Source organism: Miscanthus floridulus, chromosome 18 (assembly GCF_019320115.1).
Source record: "Miscanthus floridulus cultivar M001 chromosome 18, ASM1932011v1, whole genome shotgun sequence".
In the NCBI taxonomy this organism is placed as follows: Eukaryota; Viridiplantae; Streptophyta; class Magnoliopsida; order Poales; family Poaceae; genus Miscanthus; species Miscanthus floridulus.
Genome location: NC_089597.1, coordinates 135,280,457 through 135,306,488, shown reverse-complemented (window position 1 = coordinate 135,306,488; position 26,032 = coordinate 135,280,457). Strand labels below are relative to the sequence as shown.

The 26,032-nt window shown below is 49.4% G+C and overlaps 3 protein-coding genes across 3 annotated transcripts; 2 read left to right on the top strand and 1 right to left on the bottom strand.

Moving 5' to 3' along the window:
* The first annotated feature begins 658 nt into the window (after window positions 1-658).
* On the top strand, window positions 659-1,437 carry LOC136524767 (uncharacterized). The gene is made up of 4 exons (XM_066518019.1): window positions 659-857; window positions 927-1,125; window positions 1,200-1,249; window positions 1,432-1,437. Exons 1-4 carry the CDS (start codon window positions 780-782, stop codon window positions 1,435-1,437), a joined length of 333 nt encoding a protein of 110 aa, XP_066374116.1. The 5' UTR covers window positions 659-779.
* Window positions 1,438-11,776: 10,339 nt separating this feature from the next.
* LOC136524766 (uncharacterized mitochondrial protein AtMg00810-like) lies at window positions 11,777-13,451 on the top strand. The gene is made up of 2 exons (XM_066518018.1): window positions 11,777-12,003; window positions 12,392-13,451. Exons 1-2 carry the CDS (start codon window positions 11,777-11,779, stop codon window positions 13,449-13,451), a joined length of 1,287 nt encoding a protein of 428 aa, XP_066374115.1.
* A 1,265-nt stretch (window positions 13,452-14,716) lies between these two features.
* LOC136524764 (uncharacterized) lies at window positions 14,717-15,959 on the bottom strand. The gene is made up of 4 exons (XM_066518017.1): window positions 15,936-15,959; window positions 15,781-15,890; window positions 15,556-15,643; window positions 14,717-15,445 (listed from the first exon to the last, which is right to left on the bottom strand). Exons 1-4 carry the CDS (start codon window positions 15,957-15,959, stop codon window positions 14,717-14,719), a joined length of 951 nt encoding a protein of 316 aa, XP_066374114.1.
* Window positions 15,960-26,032: the final 10,073 nt, after the last annotated feature.

Genomic DNA, 26,032 nt, shown 5'->3' with positions numbered 1-26,032 from the left:
TGCGGACATCTTCCGACTCGTCCCCCGAAAAAGGAGAAGGCAGGTGGGACCGTCGGAGCAGGGTGGCTCCTCTGTGCCTAGCAGTGGTCACAGCACCGACCACTGCAACACAGAGCACGAACAAGGAGAACACGCCGCATCAAGCTCCGACGCCCGTACCGGAGGTTGAACAAGTCCTGGTGGAAACTACCGAGCAAGCGGAGCAGGGGCGGTCGAGGAGACGTTCCTTCCTCACATCCTTCCGCAAATCAAAACTGTAAGTATCTATACTTTTGATGTAAGCTTTGCATTTTGCATTGGATGCTATTATCTTCTGAATTTGTCTCTGAATGTATTAGATCGGCGTCCACCGAAAACCCCGACCAGCTAGCTGGGTGCGGAACGTCCTTACCGACAACGGCTGGACAAACTGCTCAGCAACTAATCGTGGAGGAGCCCATGGCAGGGACTCCGCCTGGGCCTCAGCAGGCGGACGACCAGATGCCAGTCCCCGAGCAGAGTACAAGTGCTCCAAGCACGAAACCTGATGAGGCGGATACCACGGCGCCAAGGGAGCTAGGATCTAGCCGAGGGGCAGCAGCCAGAAGTTGCCCGGAACATGGTTGCCGACGCGACGGGCTCGTGGGAAAGCCCTGATGGTCGTGGAGTCTGCAAACTTCGGACCAGTGCCACCTCCCGAACAGGAGGCTGAAGAGGATGAAGTGGAAGAAATCCTGGGCCGTCCCCAAGATAGGCGACAACATGTATATGTGTCGCGCTATCGGAACGACGAATGGGTCATGCACGAGGAAATCCCAGAGGTCGAAGAGACCTTAAGAGTCGAACGGGCGGCCAAGCGTCTGGTGACTGAAGTCCAGGTATATTTGGCTTTAGTCCTTGACCCTGTTGTGTAGTCGAGCTGTCTGACGTAGCTTGTCTGTGTGCAGGACTTGATGAAAACTGCAAGATACCGAAAAAGGTGCTTCGACCAGATAGAAGGAACCATGATGACCAATAAGGAGCTGACGGCTGAAGTGGAACGCCTACGGCGCCACCTTGAAGCCGCCGACCAGGAGAGGACAGACCAAGAAACACAGAACCAAAACCTGGTCGGCCAGCTCGAAAACAAAGAGCAGGAGAAAATAAGTAAGTGTTCACCGTATCATAGCAAGTGCAGGACTTGCGTTATGTTGTTCTTGACAGCAATAGCTGTAATGCAGGTTTAGAAGCTGAAGTGACCCGCCTCCAGGGGGAGAATAGCCACGCGCTTGCAGAATGTGGTCGCCTGAAGGAGGACAACGAGAAACTGGCACGCCGCCAGTCGGAACTCCAAGACCACACTAACAAAATGAAGGAGGACCTGAAAAGTAAGCACTCCAGACCACCTTTCTCGTTCAATTGCCCGCATCGCCTTGTCGTGTCATCACGTTTGATGTCTTGTACTGTTTTCAGTTTTGAAAGTCAATGCCAAGAGGCACCTTGAGGCCGTGATCAAGGAGCGCGACGACTGGAAAGCACAATGCCTTAAGGCCTCCGAGGAGCGGGACACGTGGAGCAAGCGGTGCCAAGAAATGGCAACTGGCATTGTGCCCGTCCTCGACCTTATCGACCCGGTCGCTCACAGAGGAAGAGCTAAGGACACCTCAGCTCGGACTGGTCGAGAGATGCAAGCAAGCATGGGGATGGTTCCAAGATTTCGTGAAGGAGGCGGGCGAGTACACGGGTGCCCATGTGCTAAGCATGGTGCGTGCTCACTACCCCCTGATCGATCTCAAACGCTTGGAGGCTGGGTACCCGAAGGAGATAGACCCAGACCAGGCCGAAGAGCTTCGGACGGCCCAGCTGGACTTGTCGTCAAAGATAATTGGCGATATTAACCTGTGCGGAGGTGGGACAGCACCTGTGCAGGGTATGCCATCGACAAGCCAGCTGGAAATGCCATCCAGCTACAAGCCAACCAACGAAGCCTGCGGTCTCGACCAGCCAGGCACCGGCGGGGCCATCCCCTTCAGCTTGACTAGCCCCGGAGTCCCCGAGACTCGAGTAGGGTATCAGAGGCGGCGAGCAGTAAATGCCATGCGCCCCGACCAGCCAATGTAATAGGCTTAAAGCTGTAGAAGGAGGACATAGTTGTGCTATTGTAAACTTGAGCCTTTTCAGGCAAGCTTGTAATAACGTAACTGTATATCATTATAAGCTTGTTTGTTTTATACAAAACGTACTTTAAGCTTGAAATTTTGTGTTGGTGTAACTAAGTGGGAACGTGTTAACGTTCTGTTTAGTTGTACCGTTTTGCTCGACACGTCATCCTGAAAAGTTTGTGCGGCCCTAGTCTGGCATGTGGTCGGAGTATGAGGTACTATGACCTGTGCACACGTGAACGCAGACAAGCCAAACCAGGGGGGACCTGCCGGTCACCCGCAACATAGAGAGCGGATCCCGTGCACGTGTTGGAAGGAACTGGAGACAGGGCCTGCTCCGAAAACCGTAGAAGGAGTGGTGGTCGGCTTGTACTGGCTTAAGTTAGAATAACCATAAAATTTGGAGTGACACATTAGAGTGGTCGGAGAAATCATAGTTACTTTAGTAAAGTAAATCGAAAATACAAGTAGAGTACATATCTCAGTAGTTAAGCATAGAAACGTCTAAGCTTGTCGATGTGCCATGAGTTCGGTACGTCCGTGCCGTCTAGATGAGCTAACCTGTAAGACGTTGGACGTGTGACTTCCTTGATCATGAAGGGTCCCTCCCATGGGGTTGCGAGTTTGTGGACACCAGCCTGGTTCGTCTTCCACTTCAAGACTAAGTCCCCGACCACGAAGAAACGCTCTTTAACGTTCTTGTTGTAGTACCTGCGCAAAATAGCAAGGTACTTGGCCGTGCGTACGCAAGAATCAAGCCTTTTCTCTTCTGCGCTGTTGACTTCTAGCTCCCGTACTTCGTCGACCTTGCCTTCATCGAAGTTCTCTACCCGTGCTGATCGGAAAGATATATCTGGTGGGAGGACTGCTTCAGCACCGTAAACCATAAAGTATGGTGAGACGCCAGTGTTACGGCTGGGCTGAGTTCGGAGGCCCCAGACAACGGCTGGTAACTCCTTGAGCCATCTTCCAGGAGCTTTATCGTTTTCTCTGTACATCCTCTTTTTCAATGCGTCCAAGATCATGCCATTTGCCCGCTCGACTTGTCCATTAGCTCTAGGATGCGCCACCGAGACGTATTTTACAACTATGCTCCTTTCATCGCAGAAGTCCCAAAAAGCGTTCCCGGTGAACTGAGTACCCAGATCAGTAATGATGCTGTTGGGCACGCCGAAACGGTGGATGACCTGGTCGAGGAATGTGACGGCTTTCTCTGAGGATGCCTGTACCAGAGGCATGTATTCTATCCACTTAGAAAACTTATCAATTAGCACGAAGACGCATGTAAATTTCCTAGGAGCTGGTTTGAAAGGCCCGATCATGTCCAGTCCCCAGCATGCGAAGGGCCAAGAGGCTGGAATCGTCTGGATCTCATGTGCCGGTACATGGATTCTCTTGGAGAAGAACTGACAACCTTCACAGCGGCGGACTAGCTTCTCTGCGTCGGCCACTGCTGACGGCCAATAGAACCCTGCTCGGAAAGCCTTACCGACCAGTGTTCTTGAGGCCGCGTGGTTGCCGCAGGAGCTAGAGTGGATTTGGTCTAGGAGATGCTTGCCTTCCTCCTGGGTTATACACTTCATCAAGATTTCCTCCTTAGCGTTTTTACGCCATAACTTGCCATCGACGAGCAGATACTGCTTACTACGACGCATCAGGCGTTCATTTTCTGTTCGATCGATATAACCGCTACCGTCTGTTAAGTACTTGATGAAAGGTGTTCTCCAGTCTGGCTCATGAGTGGTCGGAAGCGGCTCGGTTGTGCTCGGCGCCGGAACCGTAGCCACTAATTGCTGGTCTGAGACTTTGTCGGTCGTTGAATCTTCGTCTTCAATGGAGGGCGTGAGCAGGTCTTGGACGAATACGCCATGTGGGATTTTGGCTCGGGATGATCCTAACTTTGACAACGCATCCGCTGCCTGGTTCTTGTCCCGGACCACGTGTATGTACTCGATGCCGTAGAACCTGCCTTCCAGCTTTCTTATCGATTTGCAATATGCGTCCATCTTTTCACTGGTCGTGTCCCAGTCCTTGTTGAGTTGGTTGATGACCAAAGCCGAATCTCCGTAAACATAGAGACGTTTAACTCCAAGCTCAACCGCAATGCGTAGACCATGCAAGCATGCTTCATACTCGGCGGCATTATTAGATGCTGGGAAATAAATCCTGAGGACGTACCGGAGCTGCTCCTTGGATGGTGATATGAAAAGAATTCCTGCTCCCGCACCGTCAATGTTGAGAGAACCGTCGAAGTACATCGTCCAATATTCGTCGGATCCCGGAGAAGCAGGCGTGCTTAAGTCTGTCCACTCGACGATGAAATCGACGAGTGCCTGAGATTTGATGGTAGTACGGCTTGCAAATTCCAAGGAAAAGGGGCATAGCTCCATTGCCCATTTGACGATGCGCCCGTTCGCATCCTTATTGCGAATGATGTCCCCCAAAGGATACTCGGTCATGACCACCACACGATATCCGTCGAAGTAATGTCTCAACTTTCGGGATGTTATCAGTATGGCGTAGAGCAGTTTCTGAATCTGTGGGTACCTAGTCTTGGATTCGTTGAGTACCTCACTAATGAAATAGATTGGCCGCTGTACCTTGTAGGCGTGGCCCGGCTCGTCGCGCTCGACCACCATTGTAGTGGAAACCACCCGATCGGTTGCCGCAATGTAAAGCAGGAGAGTTTCGTCTTCTCTGGGAGCAGTAAGTACCGGAGGTGACGTGAGGTATTGTTTCAGCTGCGTGAAGGCAGCGTCTGCTTCCTCCGACCACTCGAACTTCTCGGACGATTTGAGCAGTTTGAAGAATGGTAGTCCTTTTTCTCCTAATCTTGATATGAAACGGCTTAGAGCAGCCATGCAGCCGGTGAGCTTCTGGACATCCTTCACCTTTTTTGGGAGCTTCATGTCTAAGACAGCTTTGACTTTCTCCGGGTTAGGGCGTATGCCGTCGTAACTGACGACGTTGCCGAGCAGTATGCCAGAAGGGACACCAAAGATGCACTTCTTTGGGTTTAATTTCCATTGGAACGTATTAAGGGCTACGAAGGTGCGTTCCAGATTGTCAACAAGGGTATGTGCTTCCTTGGTTTTGACAACTACATCGTCGACGTAAGCCTCGACGAGGCCGTCTTTTATCTCGTCGTTGAGGCAGGCCTGTATAGCGCGTTGGTAGGTAGCACCGGCGTTTTTGAGCCCGAACGACATAGTCGTGTAGCAGTAGGCGCCGAAAGGCGTGATGAAAGATGTCTTGATCTGGTCGTCCTTTTTGAGAGCGATCTGGTGATAACCAGAGTAGCAATCGAGAAAGGAAAGCAGCTCGCAACCGACGGTTGAATCTACGACCTCGTCTATGCGAGGCAAGCCAAAGGGGTCCTTAGGGCAGTGTTTGTTGAGATCAGTGTAATCAACGCACATTCTCCATTCATTATTCTTTTTGCGTACAAGAACCGGGTTGGCTAACCATTCCGGATGATACACTTCTTTGATAAATCCGGCTGCCAAAAGCCGTGTAACTTCTACCCTAATCGCCTCCTTTTTGTCGCGAGCGAACCGTCGTAGCTTCTGCTTGATTGGTTTGGCTTTGCTGTTGACATTCAAGGAGTGCTCAATCAAGTCCCGAGGTACACCGGGCATGTCGGAAGGTTTCCATGCAAACACATCCACGTTGCCCCTCAAGAACCTGACGAGCGCGTCTTCCTATTTGGGATCCAGGTCAGGCCCCGATGAGGGCCGTTTTGCTGGGATCACCCTCGACCAGCTGGATCGTCTTGTGCTCCTTGCACCTGATGTTCTTGCGCGGAAGCCTCGAGCTCTGGGATCTCCAAGTGGTCGGCCGTGGTCTTCTTAGCGTTGAGCATGGTCTCGGCCATGCGAATAGAGAGGTCGTGGGCCTCTGCTATTTTGAAGCTGTCGTCCTCGCAGGTATAAGCTGCGTATACGTTGCCCCTGAGGGTTAAAACTCCTTTCTCAGTAGGCATCTTGAGCACCAGATACCTGTAATGAGGTATGGCCATGAACTTGGTGAGCGACGGTCGACCAAGAATAGCAATGGTAGGTGCCGTCGAAATCAGCGACCACGAAGTTGACGTAGTCGGTGCGGAAGTGGTCCGGAGTCCCAAACTGCACAGGTAGCGTGATCTGCCCGAGAGGTGTGGAGCTCTGTCCGGGGAGAACGCCCCAGAACTGTGCCTCGTACGGCTTCAGGTCCGCCTGGGCTATTTTCAGAGCGGGCAGGCTGTTCTTGAACAGTATATCAATGGAGCTGCCGCCGTCGATCAGTACCCTGTCGAACTGAACCTTGTTGATACAAGGATCGAGGACCAGGGGAAAACGCCCTGGCTCGGGTATGGCGGCCCATTGGTCCTTCCTGCTGAAGTAGATTTCACGGTGAGACCACGGAGGAAGCCGCGGATCGGTAAGAAGGTTGTCGTTCTTTGCCACGTTCAAGCAGGCGCGGGCGAGCAGCTTGCGTTCTCGTTTGGTCTCAATGGACACCTTGCCGCCGATGATGGTGTGCACGCGATCCGTCGGCTTGACGTATTTATGGCGAGGATCTGCATCGTCGTCGTCGTTGTCCTCGTTGCGCTGTTCCCTCACGTCAGTAGGCTTGTCGGACATATCCGGAGTCTGTTGGCGCGTGTAGATAGTCTTGAGGACGCGACAATTCTCCATGGTATGGTTCGACTTGGGATGAAGCTGGCAGGGGCCCTTCAATGCCTTGGCGTAATCGTCCTCGTAGTTACGACGTCCTCCGCCCTTTTTCACAGTATTGACCTCGCCATCGTCTTCCCGAGCACGCTTGCTTCTGTAATCGTCAGCGGCGGTTGCGCCGCTGATTACGTTGATCACGGTGGTCGCGGGAGTCGTTGCGCTGGTTGCGGCGGTCAAAATTGTCGTTCCGACCACGGTTGCCGCGGTAATCATCGCGGTGTGGGGGGTGGTCGGAGCGTGGGACCCTCGCTTCTTCTTCGACGATTATCTTTTTAGCAGTCGTCAGCGTCCGCGTATTTCTTAGCGGTGGCCAAGAGCGCTGTGACTGACTCAGGTCTTTTCCGGAGGAGCTTGTCTCTTAGGGCGTCGTGGAAGCAGGAGGCCGGTGACGAAAGCCTCGATTGCTTCGTTGTCGGATATTGATGGGACCTTGATGCGCATCTCCGAGAAACGCCGAACGTACTCGCGCAGTGGTTCGTCTTTCCGATCTCGGATCCGTTGCAGATCGTACTTGTTGCCGGGTTGTTCACAAGTAGCGATGAAATTGTCGATGAAGGCCTGCTTGAGTTCCTGCCAAGAGTCAAAAGAGTTTGCCGGCAAGCTAACTAGCCATTGGTGACCTGCATGACCAACGGCGACTGGGAAGTAGTTAGACATAACGTGCTCGTCAGCCATGGCTGATCGGCACGCGGTTTCATAGAGCATGACCCATAATTCGGGGTTTTCTTTGCCGTCGTACTTCTGAAGCTTCTCGAGCTTGAAATTCTTGGGCCATATGACTTGGCGCAGGTGTGGAGTGAACTGCTTCAGACCCGGCGGACCGTGGACGGTGTCGTACTCCATACGGCGATAGCTTTCATGGGATGCACGATCGTCGGCTCTCTGGTTGATGCGAGCACGCAAATCACGTCCACCGAGGTAATGGCGGAGATCGTTATTGCCATCGCGGCGATCTCGATTGCCACCTGGATTAGCGCTGCGACCGTGGTTATCACGGCGATTGTCGCGGTTATCTCGGCGGTTGTCGCCTCGAACGTCGTGGCGGTTATCCTCCCGGCGGCGGTTGTCGTCCCGACCACCATCACGACCACCGTTCCCGCCTTGACGGTTGTCCGATGGGTCGTTATTGCGCGAGCCACGTAGGTTGAGTGGCTGTGAGCGACTTGAGTATTGGCGGCTGTGGCTTGATTCGACAGAAACGGATGGAGCCCGGGCTTGGTTCATCTCTGCGGTCTGAGCCATAGCAGCCGTCAGATAAGCTTGTATGTCATCACGGATTACTTGAGTCTCGGGAGTGTTGGGCAGCCGCTGCATCGTCGCCATGGCGACGGCTACGTTGGCGCTTGGGGTCTTGAAGACTTGTTTATCCCCCACCCTGTCGAAAGCATTGTTGAGGTCACGCGGTTGGACCCTTATGCGTCGTGCCTCCTGGTCTGCTTCAGCTTCGATTTGTCCGGCGATTAAACCGGTCAATATTGCGTGCTTCGCGTGCAGTCTTTTCTTGTTCTGTTTCGCCAACTGCTGGCGGCTCGTCGTTGCTGACGACATGGATCAAATCCCCTCGTCTTGGCGGGAAAGACGGAAATTGGGGGAAACCCGGGGCGTGGTCTGGTAGATCCAGATCGTATTGGGCGCCTTCATCTTCGTGACGCTGAAGCTCGGTGTGGACAGATGCGTTGGACGCGATGCCGGATGAGGAGCTGGAGTCACCTTCCCGGACTGTGTGGACGGATCCTTCCTGATAATCTTCGATCCGGACCATGTTGACGATGTTGCATGGCTTCGGCCGGGATCGGTGTACAGAACACAGATCCGAGCGGTGTCGCAGGTCGTACGCGTAGCTGGAGGCAGCGTTTTGCAGGCCGTAGGGCTGGACCTGGTGGTTCTCCGTCGGGGCTTCGTACTCGCAGAGTCGGAGACCCGTCGCGATGTCTGGCTGGCGATGAGCGAAACGCCCCTCAGGAGTTGATACGACCACAAGATCTGTTCCAAATCGCACAGGGCGACTGGTCCGAACCGGTCGGATAGATCTGTCGTGGAGAGCTGTTACCTGCCCGTTAGGTTGGGTTTGAATCGTACTTACCAGAGCCAGGGTTTCAGCGAGTTGGATGCCGACCCGATCAACGGAATCGAGCAGGTCGGTGTTGTCGATCTGCTTCCCTCTGTAGCGGGGAAGCGGATGACGGGTTGTTGGCGTGGCTGTAGGCATGGTCGGAGCCAGATGTCCCGTGGTCGGAGCCAGGTCCATCGTGGTCGGAGCCGTGTTCACCGTGGTCGGAGCCGTGTTCACCGTGGTCGGAGCCGTAGCCGATGTAGGTGAAGTAGTCGTCGGCGCAGGCTGAATCCATGCCTCCCCCGTGGTCATGGCGAGGGAGTCGTCGGAGCTGGTGGTCCAGGTGATCTGGCCGACGGTGAATGTGAGGCCGCTGGGCGTAGCCATGGAGCCGGAGATGATGACCATCTTGTTTGTTTGGAGAGCAGTACGCACACCCCCTACCTGGCGCGCCACTGTCGACGAAATATGGTCGGCAGTCTACCTAGGGGTATGCCCAAGGTAGTAGATTATCGGCAGACAGATGCGCAAGCCCCAAACAAGACGGTGACGCAAGACAGACACGAGGTTTTATCCAGGTTCGGCCGCCAAGAAGGCGTAATACCTACGTCCTGCGTCTGATTTGTATTGCTATATGTCAATGAGATATGTTTTTTAGAGGGGTCCCCTACCCGCCTTATATAGTCCGGGGGGCAGGGTTACAGATCTGGAAACTAATCCTAGTCAGTTACAATTGCCATATGTGGCCGGATAAGGATTCCTATTCTAACCGACTAGGATCCTGCTTGGTCGCCAAATCCGTCTTGATTCCTTGTGCGGGACTCCGATCAGGTTAACTGGGCCGCACGTCATCTTTCGGGTGGACTGAACCCATCGATCTGGGCCAGCCCAAGCTTAGCCGTAAGGGTATAGGGGTTAATACCCCCACATCGAGTGGAGAAGGTTCTGGAGGCGGGAGGTCTCCGGGCAATGGCGGCCGAGGTCGTGGACGCGGTCGTGGTGGCGGCCAGGGAGGTCATGGTGGACGCAGCGATGCAGGGAAGGAAAGCACTGAGAAGCATGACAAAAGTCACATCAAGTGTTTTAAGTGCCATTGCTATGGGCACTATGCCAACCGCTGTCCCGGTGAGAAGAAGAAGGACGAGGAGGCGCACCATGCGAGGACGGTGGCGATGGAGCCGACAGTGCTGCTCACGGAAACTGAGAAGCAGGGACTGCTCGAGCCTGCACTATGCACTAACCTGCATATTGAAGTGATGCTGGAGGAGAAGAAAGTGTTGCCGGAGCTATACTTTGTCGGCGAGGGGGAGGTCATGAACGATGTCTGGTACCTGGACAATGGTGCCAGCAATCACATGACTGGAGATCGCCACAAGTTCAGGGACATGGACCAGACTGCTGCTGGCAAGGTACGGTTTGGTGATGGCTCATCAGTAGAGATAATGGGAAAGGGCTCAATTTTGTTTCAAGGGAGGACAGGTGATCAATGGGTGCTTAGAGATGTTTACTACATTCCTAAGTTAAAAAGCAATTTGATTAGTTTGGGTCAACTAACTGAAATTGGGCACCGGGTAGTGATGGATGGCGATGTCATTGAGGTGTCAGAGAAAAACCCATGGAGATTGATCATGAAAGTTCAGAGAACAGGAAACAGATTGTATAAAATTGAGTTAGTGTCAGTAGAGCCAACCTGTTTTTTGAGTCATACTAGTGATGATGCTTGGTTATGGCATGGTCATCTTGGTCATGTTAATTTTCATGCATTGAAGCAAATTGTTGACAAGGATATGGTTGGGGGTGTGCCACTGATTCAACATCCAGATCAGGTCTGTCAGTCTTGTCTGACAGCCAAACAAACTAGGAAGCCTTTTCCAAGGTCAGTGCTGTGGAAAGCAGATGAACCACTTCAGCTTGTGCATGTAGATCTTTGTGGGTCCATTACTCCATCCACATTAGCAGGTAACAAATATTTCATGCTTCTAGTGGATGACTGCACTAGATGGACTACAGTGTACATGCTGAAGTCAAAGGATCATGTTGTTGATGCTTTCATCAAGTTCAGAGCAGAGGTAGAGAAGAGCTCTAGCCATGAGATCAAGATTCTTAGATCAGATAGAGGTGGAGAATTTCTAGCTAGTTCCTTCCAAAATGTGTGTGAACAGGCTGGAATCAAACATCAGTTTATAGCACCTTACACTCCACAGCAAAATGGAGTGGTTGAGAGGAAGAACAGGTCTGTGATGGAGATGGCTAGATCCCTGTTGAAGAGCATGGAAATCCCTGGGATATTCTGGGCATAAACTGTTAGGCATTCAGTGTACCTGCTAAACAGACTTCCAACAAAGTCCATGGGGTACAGAACACCGTATGAGGGTTGGAATGGAAGAAAACCTCATCTGGGGCATGTAAGAATTTTTGGTTGCAAAGGACATGTGAAAGTTGTGGGGACACATCTAAAAAAACTTGATGATAGAAACATACCAATGGTCTATTTTGGTATAGAAGAAGGCAGCAAAGCTCATAGAATGTTCAATCCAAAAACAAACAAGATTGTGGTTAGCAGGGATGTTGTGTTTGAGGAGACAGTGAAATGGAGCTGGGAAGCTATTAATGATGAAAATTTTTCTGAAAACAGAGATGAGAAGGATGGTCAATTCTTCTCTGGTGATTATAACTGTCTTGATGGTGGTGTTGGTGATGGACATGATGCTTAGGATGTCAGCGAGACAGGGGGAGCAAGTAGTGGTGGAGAGGAATCTACAGTTGGAGTAAATGGAAATGCTGATGACATTGATAGTCAGTCAGCGTGTGAAGAAAATCCGACAACAGAGCAGGAGCCAGTGACTCCACATAATTCACCACATCTGTCGGGCCTTGGCTCTGATAGTATGGAAGTAGATGACACCATTGACTTGGACAGTGGCCCAATCAGGTTTAGGGATCTAAATGAAGTCTATAATGATTCCTATGAGGTGGAGCTGATGGATGAAAATGTTGAAGCACTTCTAGTTGAAATGGAAGAGCCAACTTGTTTTAGAGATGCAGCTGACAATCTAGATTGGGTTGATGCAATGGACAGGGAGATGCAGTCCATAGAAAAGAACAATACCTGGAAGTTAGTCAAGCTACCTGCAGGGAAAAAGCCCATTGGTTTGAAATGGGTGTTCAAACTGAAAAAAAAATTCTGATGGGGAAGTGGTGAAACATAAAGCCAGATTGGTTGCTAAAGGCTATGTGCAAAAATTTGGTGTGGATTATGAAGAAGTATTTGCACCTGTGGCCAGATTAGATACAGTAAGGGTACTGTTGGCTCTAGCAGCTAATCAAGGATGGAAGGTTCATCACTTAGATGTGAAGTCAGCCTTTTTACATGGTGAGTTGGAGGAGGAAGTCTATGTTTCACAACCTGAAGGATACATTATGAAAGGGAAGGAATAGTGTGTACTCAAACTGAGCAAAGCACTGTATGGACTTAAACAAGCACCAAGGGCTTGGAATGTCAGGTTAGACAGAAGCCTAAAAAAGCTGAGCTTCAGGAAATGTTTCAGTGAACAAGCAGTTTACACTAGAGGGAATGGGACAGATGTAGTGCTGTTGGGTGTATATGTTGATGACTTGATAGTCACAGGAGGGAATCCAGAAAATATCAAGTTATTCAAGCAACAGATGATGAGTGAGTTTGAGATGACTGATCTTGGTCTTCTTTCATTCTATCTTGGTATAGAAGTTGATCAGAAAGATGACCATATCACTCTGAAGCAGACATGCTATGCTAGAAAGGTGTTGGGGCAGTTTGGCATGGCAGAATGCAATGCTAGTAAATTTCCAATGGAACCTAGAAACAAACTGAATGCAGACAAGGGAGGAAAGATGGTTGATGCAACAGATTACAGAAAGATGATTGGTTGTCTTAGGTATCTGCTGCATACTAGGCCTGACCTGTCATACTCAGTTGGGCTAGCTAGCAGGTTTATGGAAAAACCAACATTGTTGCATGCTGGGGCAGTCAAACAGATCATGAGATACCTGAGAGGAACCACTGAATTTGGACTGGTGTATGTTCAAGGTGGTGGAACAGGGATGTTGGTGGGATACACTGACAGTGATCATGGAGCTGACCAAGTGGAGAGAACTAGCACTGGTGGAATGGCTTTCTACCTAGGTGAGAATTTGGTGAGCTGGTGTTCCCAGAAGCAGAAGACTGTTGCTCTGTCATCCTGTGAAGTAGAATTCATGGCAGCCACTGCTGCAGCAAGGCAAGCACTATGGCTGAGAAATCTGCTGAGTAAAATCACTGAAGAAAAACCAAGTGCAGTAACTCTCTATGTTGACAACAATTCAGCAAGGGCTCTGATGAATAATCCAGTGTTTCATGGAAGGAGTAAACACATTGATATCAAATATCATTTCATCAGACAGTGTGTGGAGAGGGGTCAGATCATTGTGAAGAGAGTTAGTACTGATGAACAAAAAGCTGATGCTTTGACCAAGGCACTGCCGGTGGGGAAACTGGTGGTGATGAGGCACTTGTTAGGTGTCAGAGATCTTGGTGCTAATGCTTGACAGGTTTAAGGGGGAGAATGTTAGTGTAAACCTGTCAGTGTCGATGCTCAAAGCCTAATTCAGTCGAAGGCAAGGTGGAGAAGGCGGGAGAAATCAAGTTTGAATCCTGCCAAGTCAAGCGGGAACGGCAGTTCGCGGTCACCGCGTCCACTGACATGCAGTTGCCTGAAGAGTGTGTTTTGGAGCATCTTGTATCGCGTCTAGCAGTTTTTATTCTCTGTGTGAGTGTGTGAGTCAGGAGCTGATGTATGCTCCCTGATGTAAGAGGTCTCGGTAAGAGTCTCAGACACTTGTATCCGTGTGCTGTATTCGTCGTGGTAGAGAGCGAAAAGGGGCGTAGTCACCCTGTTGTCCTGGTGGCGGTTACCACATGTTCTTGCTGTTCTTCCACCCGATTTGATCTATGCTCGATTCATTAGGCTAGCCACTGATATTCTTGTGTGTTTGTGATCGATTCCTGCCAACAGATCCTACGGGAGATCCGGGATTTGAGTATGGTGTTTCCAAGTTTTTAATTTTTCTTTCTTTAGTAGAAACTGTAATAAAGTAGCACATATGCTAGCTTAAGGCCAGTCTCAATGTAGAGTTTCACCTCCCAGTTTCCAACACGTGAAACTTTGATATGAAACGGGTCTCTCCCACAGTGCAAAGTTTCATGGCACGGTTTCATCCCTTATTTTACTATTCACGGGTCCCACCTATCCCTATCATCCCTCTCTTCCCCGCGTGGTCCCGGAGAAGAAAAGTCGCGATGAAACGAAGGAAGGGCCTCAGTGCAGGTTTCACGGCGTTTCCAAAGTTTTGGAAACAGTGCGGATAAGTTTCATGGCCATGAAACGAATCTCTTCTCTCTCCTTCCAGTTTCATGCAAAAACTGACGTGGCACCTTATTAATTGTGCATGAAACCCCCCATGAAACTCCATTGAGACTGGCCTAATAGGTCACAGGTGATGCATTGCATTGCGAACCTGATAACTGCAGATTGTAATCCCGGTGCTATCTAATGAATGAATCTCCCCAGTCAGAGAAAAAAAAACTACATATATCCATCAATGTGATTGGTTTGATTTCTTTCTTTTCAAACTTTGCAAGTTTTAGCCAATAGGATATTAATTCCAGTTTATTAAAACAACACCCTTAAAACAATAACTTCTGGATGATCGAAGGGCGAAGTTTTAGACGATATGATGGACACACTGCATTATGCAAGATGACATGGTGTTGTTGCTGCTGCCTGCTGCTGCTGCTGCATGGTTTACTCTGATTATTTTGGTCGGGGTGGTGCAAGCGCTGCCTGCTGAGCCCTCTCCGCATTGCGTATTCTATTTTTGAAGTCGGCGAACTCCTGCCACGCCCGGCCCCTGACGTTGCCGCCGCCGCCGCCGGTGTCCGGGTTGCCCTGCCGCGTCAGTGTGGGCCTCGCGCGGTGCGCCACGTACTGCGCGTCCACGACGCCGATCTTCTCCTCGGGATCCTCCACGCACCTCCAGAAGTTGAGGTCGAGCCCCCAGCCATGGACGAGGTCGTTCTGCACCATGTGCCAGGCGCACGCCCAGGCCTCCCTGGTGAACACGGGCGCCATCACCTCCACGAAGCCGCTGCAGGGCCGGCGGTGCACGTCGGAGCAGTTCCCGGGGCCACCGATGGTGTTCTTGTGGACCTCGCCGCCGTTGTCCCTCCGGATGAGCACCTCGTACGACGTCTTCCCCCTGGTGGCGTCCAGCCCCGGCTGCGAGATCTCCAGCCCGTGCTTGCGGACGATGCGCAGGTACTCGTCGGCGTCGAAGAAGGTGGTGTCCACGTCCTCGTCCCACAGGAAGACGTAGTCGTAGGGCGCCACGATGGTGGGGTGCAGGAACCGCTTGGCGTACCACCATTTGGCCTGTTTCCTGGCGCTGACATGGATGGCGTCCTTGGACCACGCGAAGTCGTCGTCCCACTCCGTCGTCTTGCCGTCGTAGTGGAACAGCATCACGTCGAAGTTGTCGGAGAACTGCTTGCAATTGTACGAGAGATCGATCATGATCAGACGACGTACGTGCGTGCGTCGATCAACACATGTTAAGTCAGACAAGTTAATTAGAGATTCAGAAATTAAGTCACCTTGTGAACAGTAGCGTTGACATTGTCTTTCTCAGTGTAACCTACTGTCATCGTCAACAGGTACTTGCGAACGGGCGTGTCCTGCTCGATCGTTCGTCAGCCCAACATGCATATGCGTGCATCGTTTGTTAGCACAGACTAACTAGCAGATCGATCGATCACCATTATTTCTTCCATGAGAGGGATTATGAGCTAGCTAGAGAGTTTAGTTTACGTATATCTCGTGGGTTTCCCCAGAGCCGGCGCATGTGAAGATCAGACTCTGAAACTATGATGTTGGGTGGTAGCCTCTCCGCGCCTTTTGGTCCTGCCGGCGGCGCACCACCAGCTGTAACCTAGAGCACATATGAGACATGACAGAAAAAAATAACTATATGTACAGATGAATGATCATAAATCATCATGTATACATTCCCTAGTTACTGAGACGAATTGTACTACCTCTGAAGTGGCATTTGGCTGCAGGACAGTAGTAGTGGCAGTCCCTTGTTCACCTGCTGTTTTGTTGCTACCTAGTACGTTGATGGCACTGAAAGTGGAGTTGGCATCATCAGCACCACCACCACTACTGGAAACGCGTACTTTGCCAAGGGCCTGAGGCTTTGCCGAGGGCCAAATATCGGGCACTCGGCAAAGAGACTCTTTGCCGAGGGCCAGACACAGGAGCCCTCGGCAAAGAACGGCCCTCGGCAAAGAGGCCTTTGCCGAGGGTACACGGCAAATCAAATCTTTGCCGAGGGCCTCGGCCCTCGGCAAAGATGCCCTCGGCAAAGTAGGCCCGTTGGGTCACGGCGGCCATTTCCCGTCAAACTTTGCCGAGGGCCACCCGTTAGGCCCTCGGCAAAGGTTCGGCAAATTTTTTTTTAAAGTCTTTGCCGAGGGCCCCAGACCAGGCCCTCGGCAAAGATTTTTTAAAAACCAGTTTTTGGCCAAATTTTTTTTTTATAAATCGGCTTTGCCGAGGGCCCGAGGCTAGGCCCTCGGCAAAGAAGACCTTTGCCGAGGGCCAGGATAGGCCCTCGGCAAAGATTTTTTATTTTTATTTTTAAAATTCTTTGCCGAGGGCCACAGGTCAGGCCCTCGGCAAAGAGCCCTCGGCAATTTTTTTTTTTGGTTTTTTAGCCCAGTTTTTTTGTGGTGCTACAATACATTGTTTTGAACTCAATTTTAAAATTCAGGCCAATTTTGATTTTGTTTTGTATATTTCCTTAATTTATTTCGATTCTTTGATTTTTTTTGAATATGTCAAATTTGAACTGCAGGTGCATGGAATATTGCAATGTAGTGTTTCGAAAAATGTTATTCATGTTAATTGGTGCATGTTGAGTCCCTATCCACGAGCTCGCATCAAATTTTCACGCATCTTGTTCACGTAACATGGCGACCGACTTGCCGGGAAAGTGTTTTAAAATTATATAAAATCCATACGAAGTCCGAAAATCACGAAACTTGGCGAGATGTCATGTTATCGCATGTGTAGGCTGTGGTAAAAAATTGAGAAGGGTTCGAGCGAGTTGCGACGTCGGATGCCTGAAACCCAGACATCTCCACATGTGATCTCGGAGTTCTCTGCGTGGGCTATGTCTCACATGGGCAGGGCGTCGTCCTCTGTCTCCTTCGACCCGGCTGCCCCGCCCCAGGTGTACTCCGACCCGAACGTGTACACTAAAGTCCAAGAGTACACGTCAACGGTAAGGAGGATCTATGGGGAAGATTACAATGTGCGCACTGAGCCCATTGATGCAGAGGCGATCATGAGGCTCGGAGGAGGCAAGAAGCACGGGCGGCTGTGGATTGCAGACGGCGCCATCGACTCCACCACTGTTCCCTCCCTCGACGCTATCCGAGCACGGAGCACGAGCTCCAGCCAGCCCATACGTCCACGGCCGTCTCCAGCACTGCAGCAGGTCCAAGCACTCCAGGTAATTCATGTTTTACTCATCGTACGTACATATTTAAACACCTAAATTAGATTTGCATTACTGATACATTGGAGTGAAATATTGCAGGCCGAGCTGCAAGAAACAAAAAGGCAAAGTCAAGAGCAGAACGCGGAGCTGACCGCACAGCTGCAGGCCCAGAAGGTCGCGTTCGAGGCCGCGCAGAAGCAGATGGCGGAGATGATGGTGATCATGCAAAGTCTTGGGCAAGCATCGGGTGTACCTGTGCAGTTTTCAGCTCCTCCACCTCCTACTCCTGCAGCTACTCCTGTAAGTATGAAAGTTCACTTTTCGCTTGTGCTTTGCATGTATGTCGGCCTTCGTGCCGTTGTGGATGTCGGCGTTCGTGCCGTTATGGATGTCGGCGTTCGTGCCGTCGTTTCTTGCAGGTTTTGGAAACCTCCCCGTGCAGGGGAGGTGCTGCCGAAATTTTCAATTGAGTCTAATCTTTTTGTATTCCTACAATACTAGATGCAATCTCTAAGTTTCAAAACTGTTTTCCCGGATTACTCACACATGCAATCTCTGCTCCTTTGTGCAGCTTCAGTCCGCGGGTTCCAATCAACCCGCTAGTGCGTCACCGGGTGATCCTGCTTTTCCTTCACCATCGTCTCATAGGCTAGCTTGATGAGGACTCGTGCTAGGTGATGTGGTTGGACTTTAGCGTGATTTGTGATTTATGGTTGTGACTTGTGCTTGGATTTTATTAACTTGTCGTAATAAACATGTGAATGATGGTGAACATGTGACTTGTCGTTGTAATATATTGTGATTTGTGGTTCACAATTATGGTTGTCATATATTGTGAGAAAATGGGTTCTGTGTGATATATATATATATATATATGTATATATATGAAATGCTTGTGTCGATGGAATGCAAAAAACAAAAAAAAAATTAAATTTCTGCCTCTTTGCCGAGGGCAATGACCAAGGCCCTCGGCAAAGAAGTGTCCTTTGCCGAGGGCCCAAGCAATAGCCCTCGGCAAAGATTTTTTGGAAAAAATCCTGCCAATTTCTTTGCCGAGGGCCAGGGAGTAGGCCCTCGGCAAAGGGTTAAAAAAATTCAAAAAACCATTTCTTTGCCGAGGGCAAAATCCTGCCAATTTCTTTGCCGAGGGCCAGGGAGTAGGCCCTCGGCAAAGGGTTAAAAAATTCAAAAAACCATTTCTTTGCCGAGGGCCGGCCCTCGGCAAAGAATTTTAAAAAAATCCTGAAAATTTCTTTGCCGAGGGCCAGGGAGTAGGCCCTCGGCAAAGGGTTAAAAATTCAAAAAAACCATTTCTTTGCCGAGGGCCGGCCCTCGGCAAAGAATTTTTAAAAAATCCTAAATATTTCTTTGCCGAGGGCCATAGAGGAGGCCCTCGGCAAAGATTTAAAAAAAATAAAAACTTTTATTTGCCGAGGGTCGACCCTCGGCAAACAAATTAAAAAAAAACCATTTCTTTACCGAGGGTCGACCCTCGGCAAAGAAACCGCCTATGGCGCCGGCATCTGACGGCGTCTTTTCTTTGCCGAGGGCGATCCTGGCCCTCGGCAAATACCCCTTCGCCGTCTAAAAATTCCCCGAGGGGTCTTTGCCGAGGGCAGCCCTCGGCAAAGCCTTTGCCGAGGGTTTCTAGTCCTTCTGGCCCTCGGCAAAGCATGCGCCTCCAGTAGTGCACCACCACTCCAAGGTACCACGTAACACCGAAGCTGCATATTTATATCCGAATTGTGGACCATGTTTCATTTCTGCAAGCTAATTAAGATCAAATGCATGGTTTCCAAGCTACTAGTAGTAGTGTAGGTTACCTGTGGTGCTATTTGTACAGGAAAGGAAACGCCAATGAAGAACCCGAATGCCGCCGCTGACAACACCGCCAGTATCTGATTTAGTTTCATCATATATATCCTCCCTGCTTGCATGCATATTGCATGTTAGTTGTTAGCTAGCACTACTCATATATAATCCAGTTCAGAATGAAGAACAAAAAAAAAGCAATTGCTAGCTAGCTAGGTTGTTGATTAGTTCCATCATCACTAACAATCAGGAGATGCATGCATGTAATGAGTTTCATCAAAGACTTACAAGATGTGTACTCCTTGAGCTAGCGCTTGCAGATTATTCACAATAATGTCAACGACGTACACATCTCCGGCCACTACGTACTATTAGAGGCTAGAGTTAGCTAGCTAGCTCAAGTACATGCATGCCGAGTTGTGCTTGTGCATCGTCTCTCTTTATATACAGTACTAGCTAGCCGGCCAGAGGACGATCGAATAAAGAGTAGAATCGTTGATCGAAAAAAAAAGAGAGTAGAATCCCAGCAAGCTATCTCTTCTAACTTTGTACAGAAGAAAAGATGCATGCAGCTGCATGCCTTATTAGACGACTTGCGTTGCATTCAAAGTTTTTCCGGATCGGAGCTCATTCCCTGCATGCAATGTCTGTTCATAAATATGGCGCAGCGACGAGGACGACGACTTGCATTTAAGTTCTTCGGAGCTGATCGACTAGCTCCCTGCAGTACATCACCAAGCTAAAGATTCGTGATCCGTAAGCTACGTATGCACATTTCTAGTCTTTTTGTCCCCTCCGTCTCCTTTATTTTTCCCTGACATATGTAGTTGACTAGTTGTAGCGCGCAAGTTAGTTCCAACCATTGGATTGGATTAGATGGTGTGACACTGCTAAGGCTCAACTACTAGCAGCTCATTGCTGCTGGTATATGAAGCAAGGATTGCACTTTTGAACATATATATATTGGTAGTACGTGCATCTTGCTTATAATCAATCCTTGCTCATTGTTCCACGTACGCATGTTTGTGTGTGTGTATGTATAAACACACACACACACACACACTAGACTCATATATACATATACAGTGTGGAGGTCTATCTATATATGATGCACAGGCTCCAAGGTCAAGGCCAGCCAAACCATATCCATTGAAATAATGCATGTTGACCATCCAGATTTATATGCATGCAATGGAATGGATCCTCATTTTTTTTCTTGCTGCTTATATATGCACATGACATGGATAATTTAGTACTCCCTCATTTCCAATTTATATGTCACTTTAATTTAGATGTTTCCTTAACTAAAATTTTCTAACGTTGACCAAATTTGTAAAAAAAAAATACACCAACATCTACTGGGTTCATCAAATTCTCCCTGAGAAACCTAGATATATAGTGCATTTAATTTATTTGAACGTATAGCTTATTAATACATTTCTATTAAAAATTATCAAAATTAGAGAAGTTTAACTTAGACACTTAGGAAACCTAAAATGACTTATAATTTGGACAAAGGGAATACTTATTTTAGCGGCACCATGGTAGGATGTTGTAGTGGAACCTATAGATTGAGAGTTCGACTCTCCGTTCTCGTAAGAGGGCCACTCGGTGTGCTATTTTTTAGTAAAATGCATGGTCCACTTAGAGCATCTCTAGCCGAGCTCTCGTCTAGCCTCCTATCCTTTATTTAAGGGCACAGGACTTGAAAACATAGCTCCAACCGAAGCCTCATCTGGCATCTGATACATGAGGGGCTCTCATTCCTCTCTCCCTGAAACCCTAGATGTAGGAGCCCTTCATCCTCCCCCACTCCTCATTTCTCTCTTCCCATAAAACTGACAAGTGGGCCTGACCGATGAGTATGGCTCATAACAATATAGTATAAAGTAGGAAAGATTTAGGAGATCAGGTGGAGTGCAGTGAAAAGTAGGAGATAAAATATAGATGAGGACTCTCATTTGAAGGGAGAGGGTATCAAGATTTGAGGGATCGTTTGGAGTTACTCTTATAGCCTTTCTTTAACCTTGATTTCAGTGTGATATGTGGCCGCAAGCGTAGCCGAGGCTCATGGTCTGACAGTCTGTTTCCTGAACCCCATGGAAGAGAATCTTCTGCCTTTCTTTCCATCAACGGCTTGGAGAGGCTTGCCCAGGGGCTGGGGTGAGTTTTCTAAAGCAATACACGTACTCTTCTTTTTTTGAGAAACAATATAATACACTCCTATATTTGAAATTAGCATGTGTATTCCGTTTCTTTTTTTTCTATATAAATTTGTTGTCTGAAACTTTTGGCGGACTTAGATGAAACATGACGGCCGGCGGCCGGAACCAAATGGCCATGAACGGGGCCCGGCCGGGAACAGCACGTACGAGCGGGCCTTCTCCTACTAGATGGGCTCCATTTCTTTTGCAAGCCCATCAGCAGGCTCAAGCAGTCAAGCCTATAGACTGAGGTGTCTGGTGGCCCACGTACGCTTAGAAAGAGATTTACGTAGTAAACATGACATGAACAAAAGCAAGCATTTTCGACATGCATGGCTTGTTGGAGAAACAGCCAGACTAGAAGCTTGTGTGAGAGCTCGTACCCAGGCCCAGCTCCTTCGATCTCTCACCTACTGTAGGATGCCCGAGTAATACCAATTAACGAAGATGCACCAACATCGAGTTGGAGAACCCAGCTGACACCCAGCTCCGAGAACCACCTCTCCAGGCCGCCGCCGCCGCCGCCGCCGCCTTATCTGGAGCTTCTTCTAATGGTGGTGCTGTGACTGGATCCGGTTCCAGTCGTCTCCTCGTGGCGCCGGTAGCCCGTCGCCTCCATCTCCATGCCTGCAGGCCTGACACTGAGAGGGCGTTTGCGTTTGGAACAGTGGATTGAAGAGAGAACGTGGTGGATGATAGTGTCGCCTTTTCAAAGCTTTGGGCCCCCAGGAGTCCATTGGCCCATATATCCCCCGTGAACCATGCATCCATCCACAATTCCACAGAACGCGAACGCGAACGCGCGCGGTAGTTTCGGCACGTCGTCGTGTTTACATTACAGACTGTCTTTTATGTGGCCCCAAAACAATTGCATTTGTCTCACGCGGCAGCACGCAGCAGGCAAGGGGCCGGTACGTTAATCCTCTCTCTTGTTGATGCTGCACAATCTTGTTGTTGCGCGTAAAATCCCCAAAGGCGCGGACATCGAGGTTTCAGATTATCCTTGGTCGCCGCGCGCTCTCTCATAAATCCTTGGTTCCTTCGTTCACCTGCTCATGCGTGTCATTTGGGTCGTCACACTCGTTTGCCTTTTTCTAATTCCTTGTCAAGGGCCTCTAAATCTTTTAAGTCAATTCACCGTGACCTATCGGCAGCGTGGGGACACCCTCCTCCGCCTTGCCCTGACGAACAGCCCCCCCCCCCCCCCCCCCCCCCCCCCCCTCCGATCTGCTCCTCCGGATCGTCCACGCACCTCCAGAAGTTCTGGTCCAGCCCCCACCCGTGTGGAGTAGCCCATAGCTCATAGCTAAAGCGAAGTACCCTGTCACCGCCCATGCCATCATCGAGTGCTAATGGTTGCGCCAGCTTCTCCAGGAGCTCCCATCTACCGCTACCCTCCACCACGGTTTTCTATGGCAACGTCAGTGTTGTATACATGACAGATAACCCCGTTCATCACTGCTGGACCAAGCTCCTCGAGATCGACATTCATTTCGTTCGCGAGAAGGTCGCGCTTGGTGAAGTTCGTGTTCTACATTTGTGAAAGCTCTAGTTTGGTTTTGGTGAATTAATGAAACCCTAAGTGCTAATCCTTTACTCTAAGTGATCATGAGATAGGATAGCACATTCCAAGTGGTGGAGCTAAGGATGAAGATCATGATAGTGGTGACGGTCATGGTGATGATCAAGTGCTCGGGCTTGGAAAAGAGGAAAGAGAAAAACAAAAAGCTCAAGGCAAATGTGATATCCATAGGAACTCTTTGTTTTGGTGATCGAGACACTTAGTGAGTATGACCACATTTGGGTTAGATAGCCGTACTATTAAGAGAGGTGAAACTCGACATGAAATACGATTATCAAAGTGCCACTAGAAGTTCTAACTCTTTGCATATGCATTTAGATTCTAGTGAGTGCTAACACCCTTGAAAATACTTGTGAAAATATGCTAACACACGTGCACGAGGTGATACACTTGGTGGTTGGCACATTTGAGCAAGGGTGGAGAAGTTGGAGTTGAGGAGGCACTGTTTTTCAGTGACGGGACTCAGGGCACGTAGTGATCGGACGCTGGGTTGGTGGGTCCGGTCATCAAAGCAGAGAAGGGCGTGGCGTCGGTTGTTGACCGAACGCTGGAGACAGGAGAGGATCGGACGCGCAGGGGCTATGTCCGGTTAGGTGGTGACGTACGTTGACGTAACGCATGGAGAAGGCTAGAGAGGACCGGACTCGGTCTGCGTCCGATCACGTGTGATAAACCTTGACTACCAATCTATATTACAAGGGTAACTTGATACAATTTCTGAAGAATTAGATGGATTTGAGACTGGGAATAGCAGGAATCCGAGGTAGGAAGCAAGAACAGCAAGAGGGACAGATTTGAACAGAAGACTTGAGGAGGAAGATGACTTTTGTCGGTTCTTGTTCGATGCCTTCTCCCGAAGCGGCCTTGGACTTTATCCCTTCGGCTCCTGTCCAGCGAAGGCCTTGGAGCTCATCCTGTAGCCCAGCTTGGAAGACCATCCATCGGTCCTGTAGCCCAGCTTGGAAGCCCATCCATCGGGCCTGTACATGACATTCCTCTCCGCGCGTTCGGTCACGTTTTCCCTCTCAGGATGCTTATTGAAAGTGACCTGACGTGGGGATGCTGAGAGTCAGGTCGGTGGAGCATCGCGTCCGGTCATTGGCCTGCGTGGCTCGGGAGCGTGGGGACCTAACGCTGGTGCGGTGCGTTCGGTTGCTCTTGGCTGCGTCCGATCTCAACTTAACAGCGCGGGCGCTGGCAGCTAGCCGTTGGAGATCAGCGGTTCACATTTGAAGGAGGTGACACGTGGCTACGGATGCATGACCAAACATAGGGGTCCGAGCATCCGGTCATCTTGACTGGCGCGTTCGGTTAGCCCGCAGCAGCTGAGTTTTGAGCCCAACGGCTATGTGGTCGGTTGGGGCTCTATATAAGCGTGTTGGTTGGCTCTTGCTCACTCTCTTGGCCATTTTCATTGACATAGTAACCTAGTGAGCTAAACTAAAGCCCTCCCATCTCATCTCCATCATTGATTCATCATCTTTGTGAGTTTGGGAGTGAATCCAAGTGTATTATTTGAGTGATTGCATCTAGAGGCACTTGGTGATTGTGTTTCGCTGCGAATTTCACTTGTTTTTCTTGGTGGTTGCCGCCACCTAAACGGCTTGGTGCAGCAAGAATCGTCGAGCGAAGGAAGGTGATTGTCTTCGGCTCCGATCATGGGGATGGTGAGGGGTTCTTGACCTTTTCCCGGCAGAGAGCCAAAAGGTACTCTAGTGGATTGTTCGTGGCTCGTGTGATCCTTACCTTGTGTTGGTTGTGCGGCACCCAATTGCGGGTTAGGCGTGTGATGCCTATTAGCGCGTGAACCTCCAAGTGAGTGAATCGTCACAATGGGGACTAGCTTACTGGCAAGCAAGTGAACCTCGGAGGAAAAATCTTGTGTCATCTTGTCTCTGAGGATTTTCTTTGGTATTCATTGTGATTGATTGATCTTCGCTTGCCACGGCGGTATAACCCATCTACCTCTCTTGCATTTACATTTCTAGTGTAGCTAAGTTCTTTAGTGTAATTAGTTTTGAGAGCTAACTTGTGTCTTGTTAGTGGTTAGTAGAATTTGATTGATGAAATGAAAACTAGCATGTATAGGATGATAGCTAGACACTTGGTATTCTTTTCAAGTAATGCTAGTACCTTGGTTTTAATGTTGATCTCATGAGGTATCTAGTGATTTTATTTCCAAGTGATATCTAGCTAACCATGGTGCTAAGGATGAACTTAAAGGTGCAACTCTGATTGGTATCACGCTTCAAAGGTTTACTCTATACACCTTAGCATTATTTAGTAGTAATTACTCTCCCACAATTTCAATCTATGCATATGTGCGAGCTTCAAAACAAACACTCTAGCACATATGTACGGGGAGCTAATACTACCATTTCGGGTTTGTGGTACTTGTCCAAAATCATTTACACATGGTAAAATTGCTTGGGCAAGCAACATGAATCCAAAAGAGCTTAATTTTCATATCTTTGTAGAGTTGTCATCAATTACCAAAAAGGGGGATTAAAAGGTCCTTGTGTGGTTTTGGTAATTGAGTGACAACCCTAGGTGGACTAATTGTGTTTATGTGAGATACACAGGTGATTAGTCCATAAGTACATGTGTGTGAGCAACATATGCCGTGAAGGTAAAAATAGTTTGGAGATGTTGCAAAGCTCACACATGTGATGATGAAGGAGCTTATTGCACATGAGACATGACATTGAGTCATGTGATCAAGGTGAAGAAGATCAAGACAAGACTTGGCTTGATGGACCGGTTGCAAGCATGAAGGACAAGTCGGAGGCTTTGGAGCGATGGACCACGTGGAGGTGAAGCTTGAGCAAGACTTGGCGCCAATGGACGAAGGCAACGATGAAAAGCAAGTGAAGTCAAGATCGATGAACCAATATGATCATGTGATGATATGAAGTGGATCATATCATTGTTGATCGTGTGGTGCATGTGTTGCATCGACATTGGAGGAG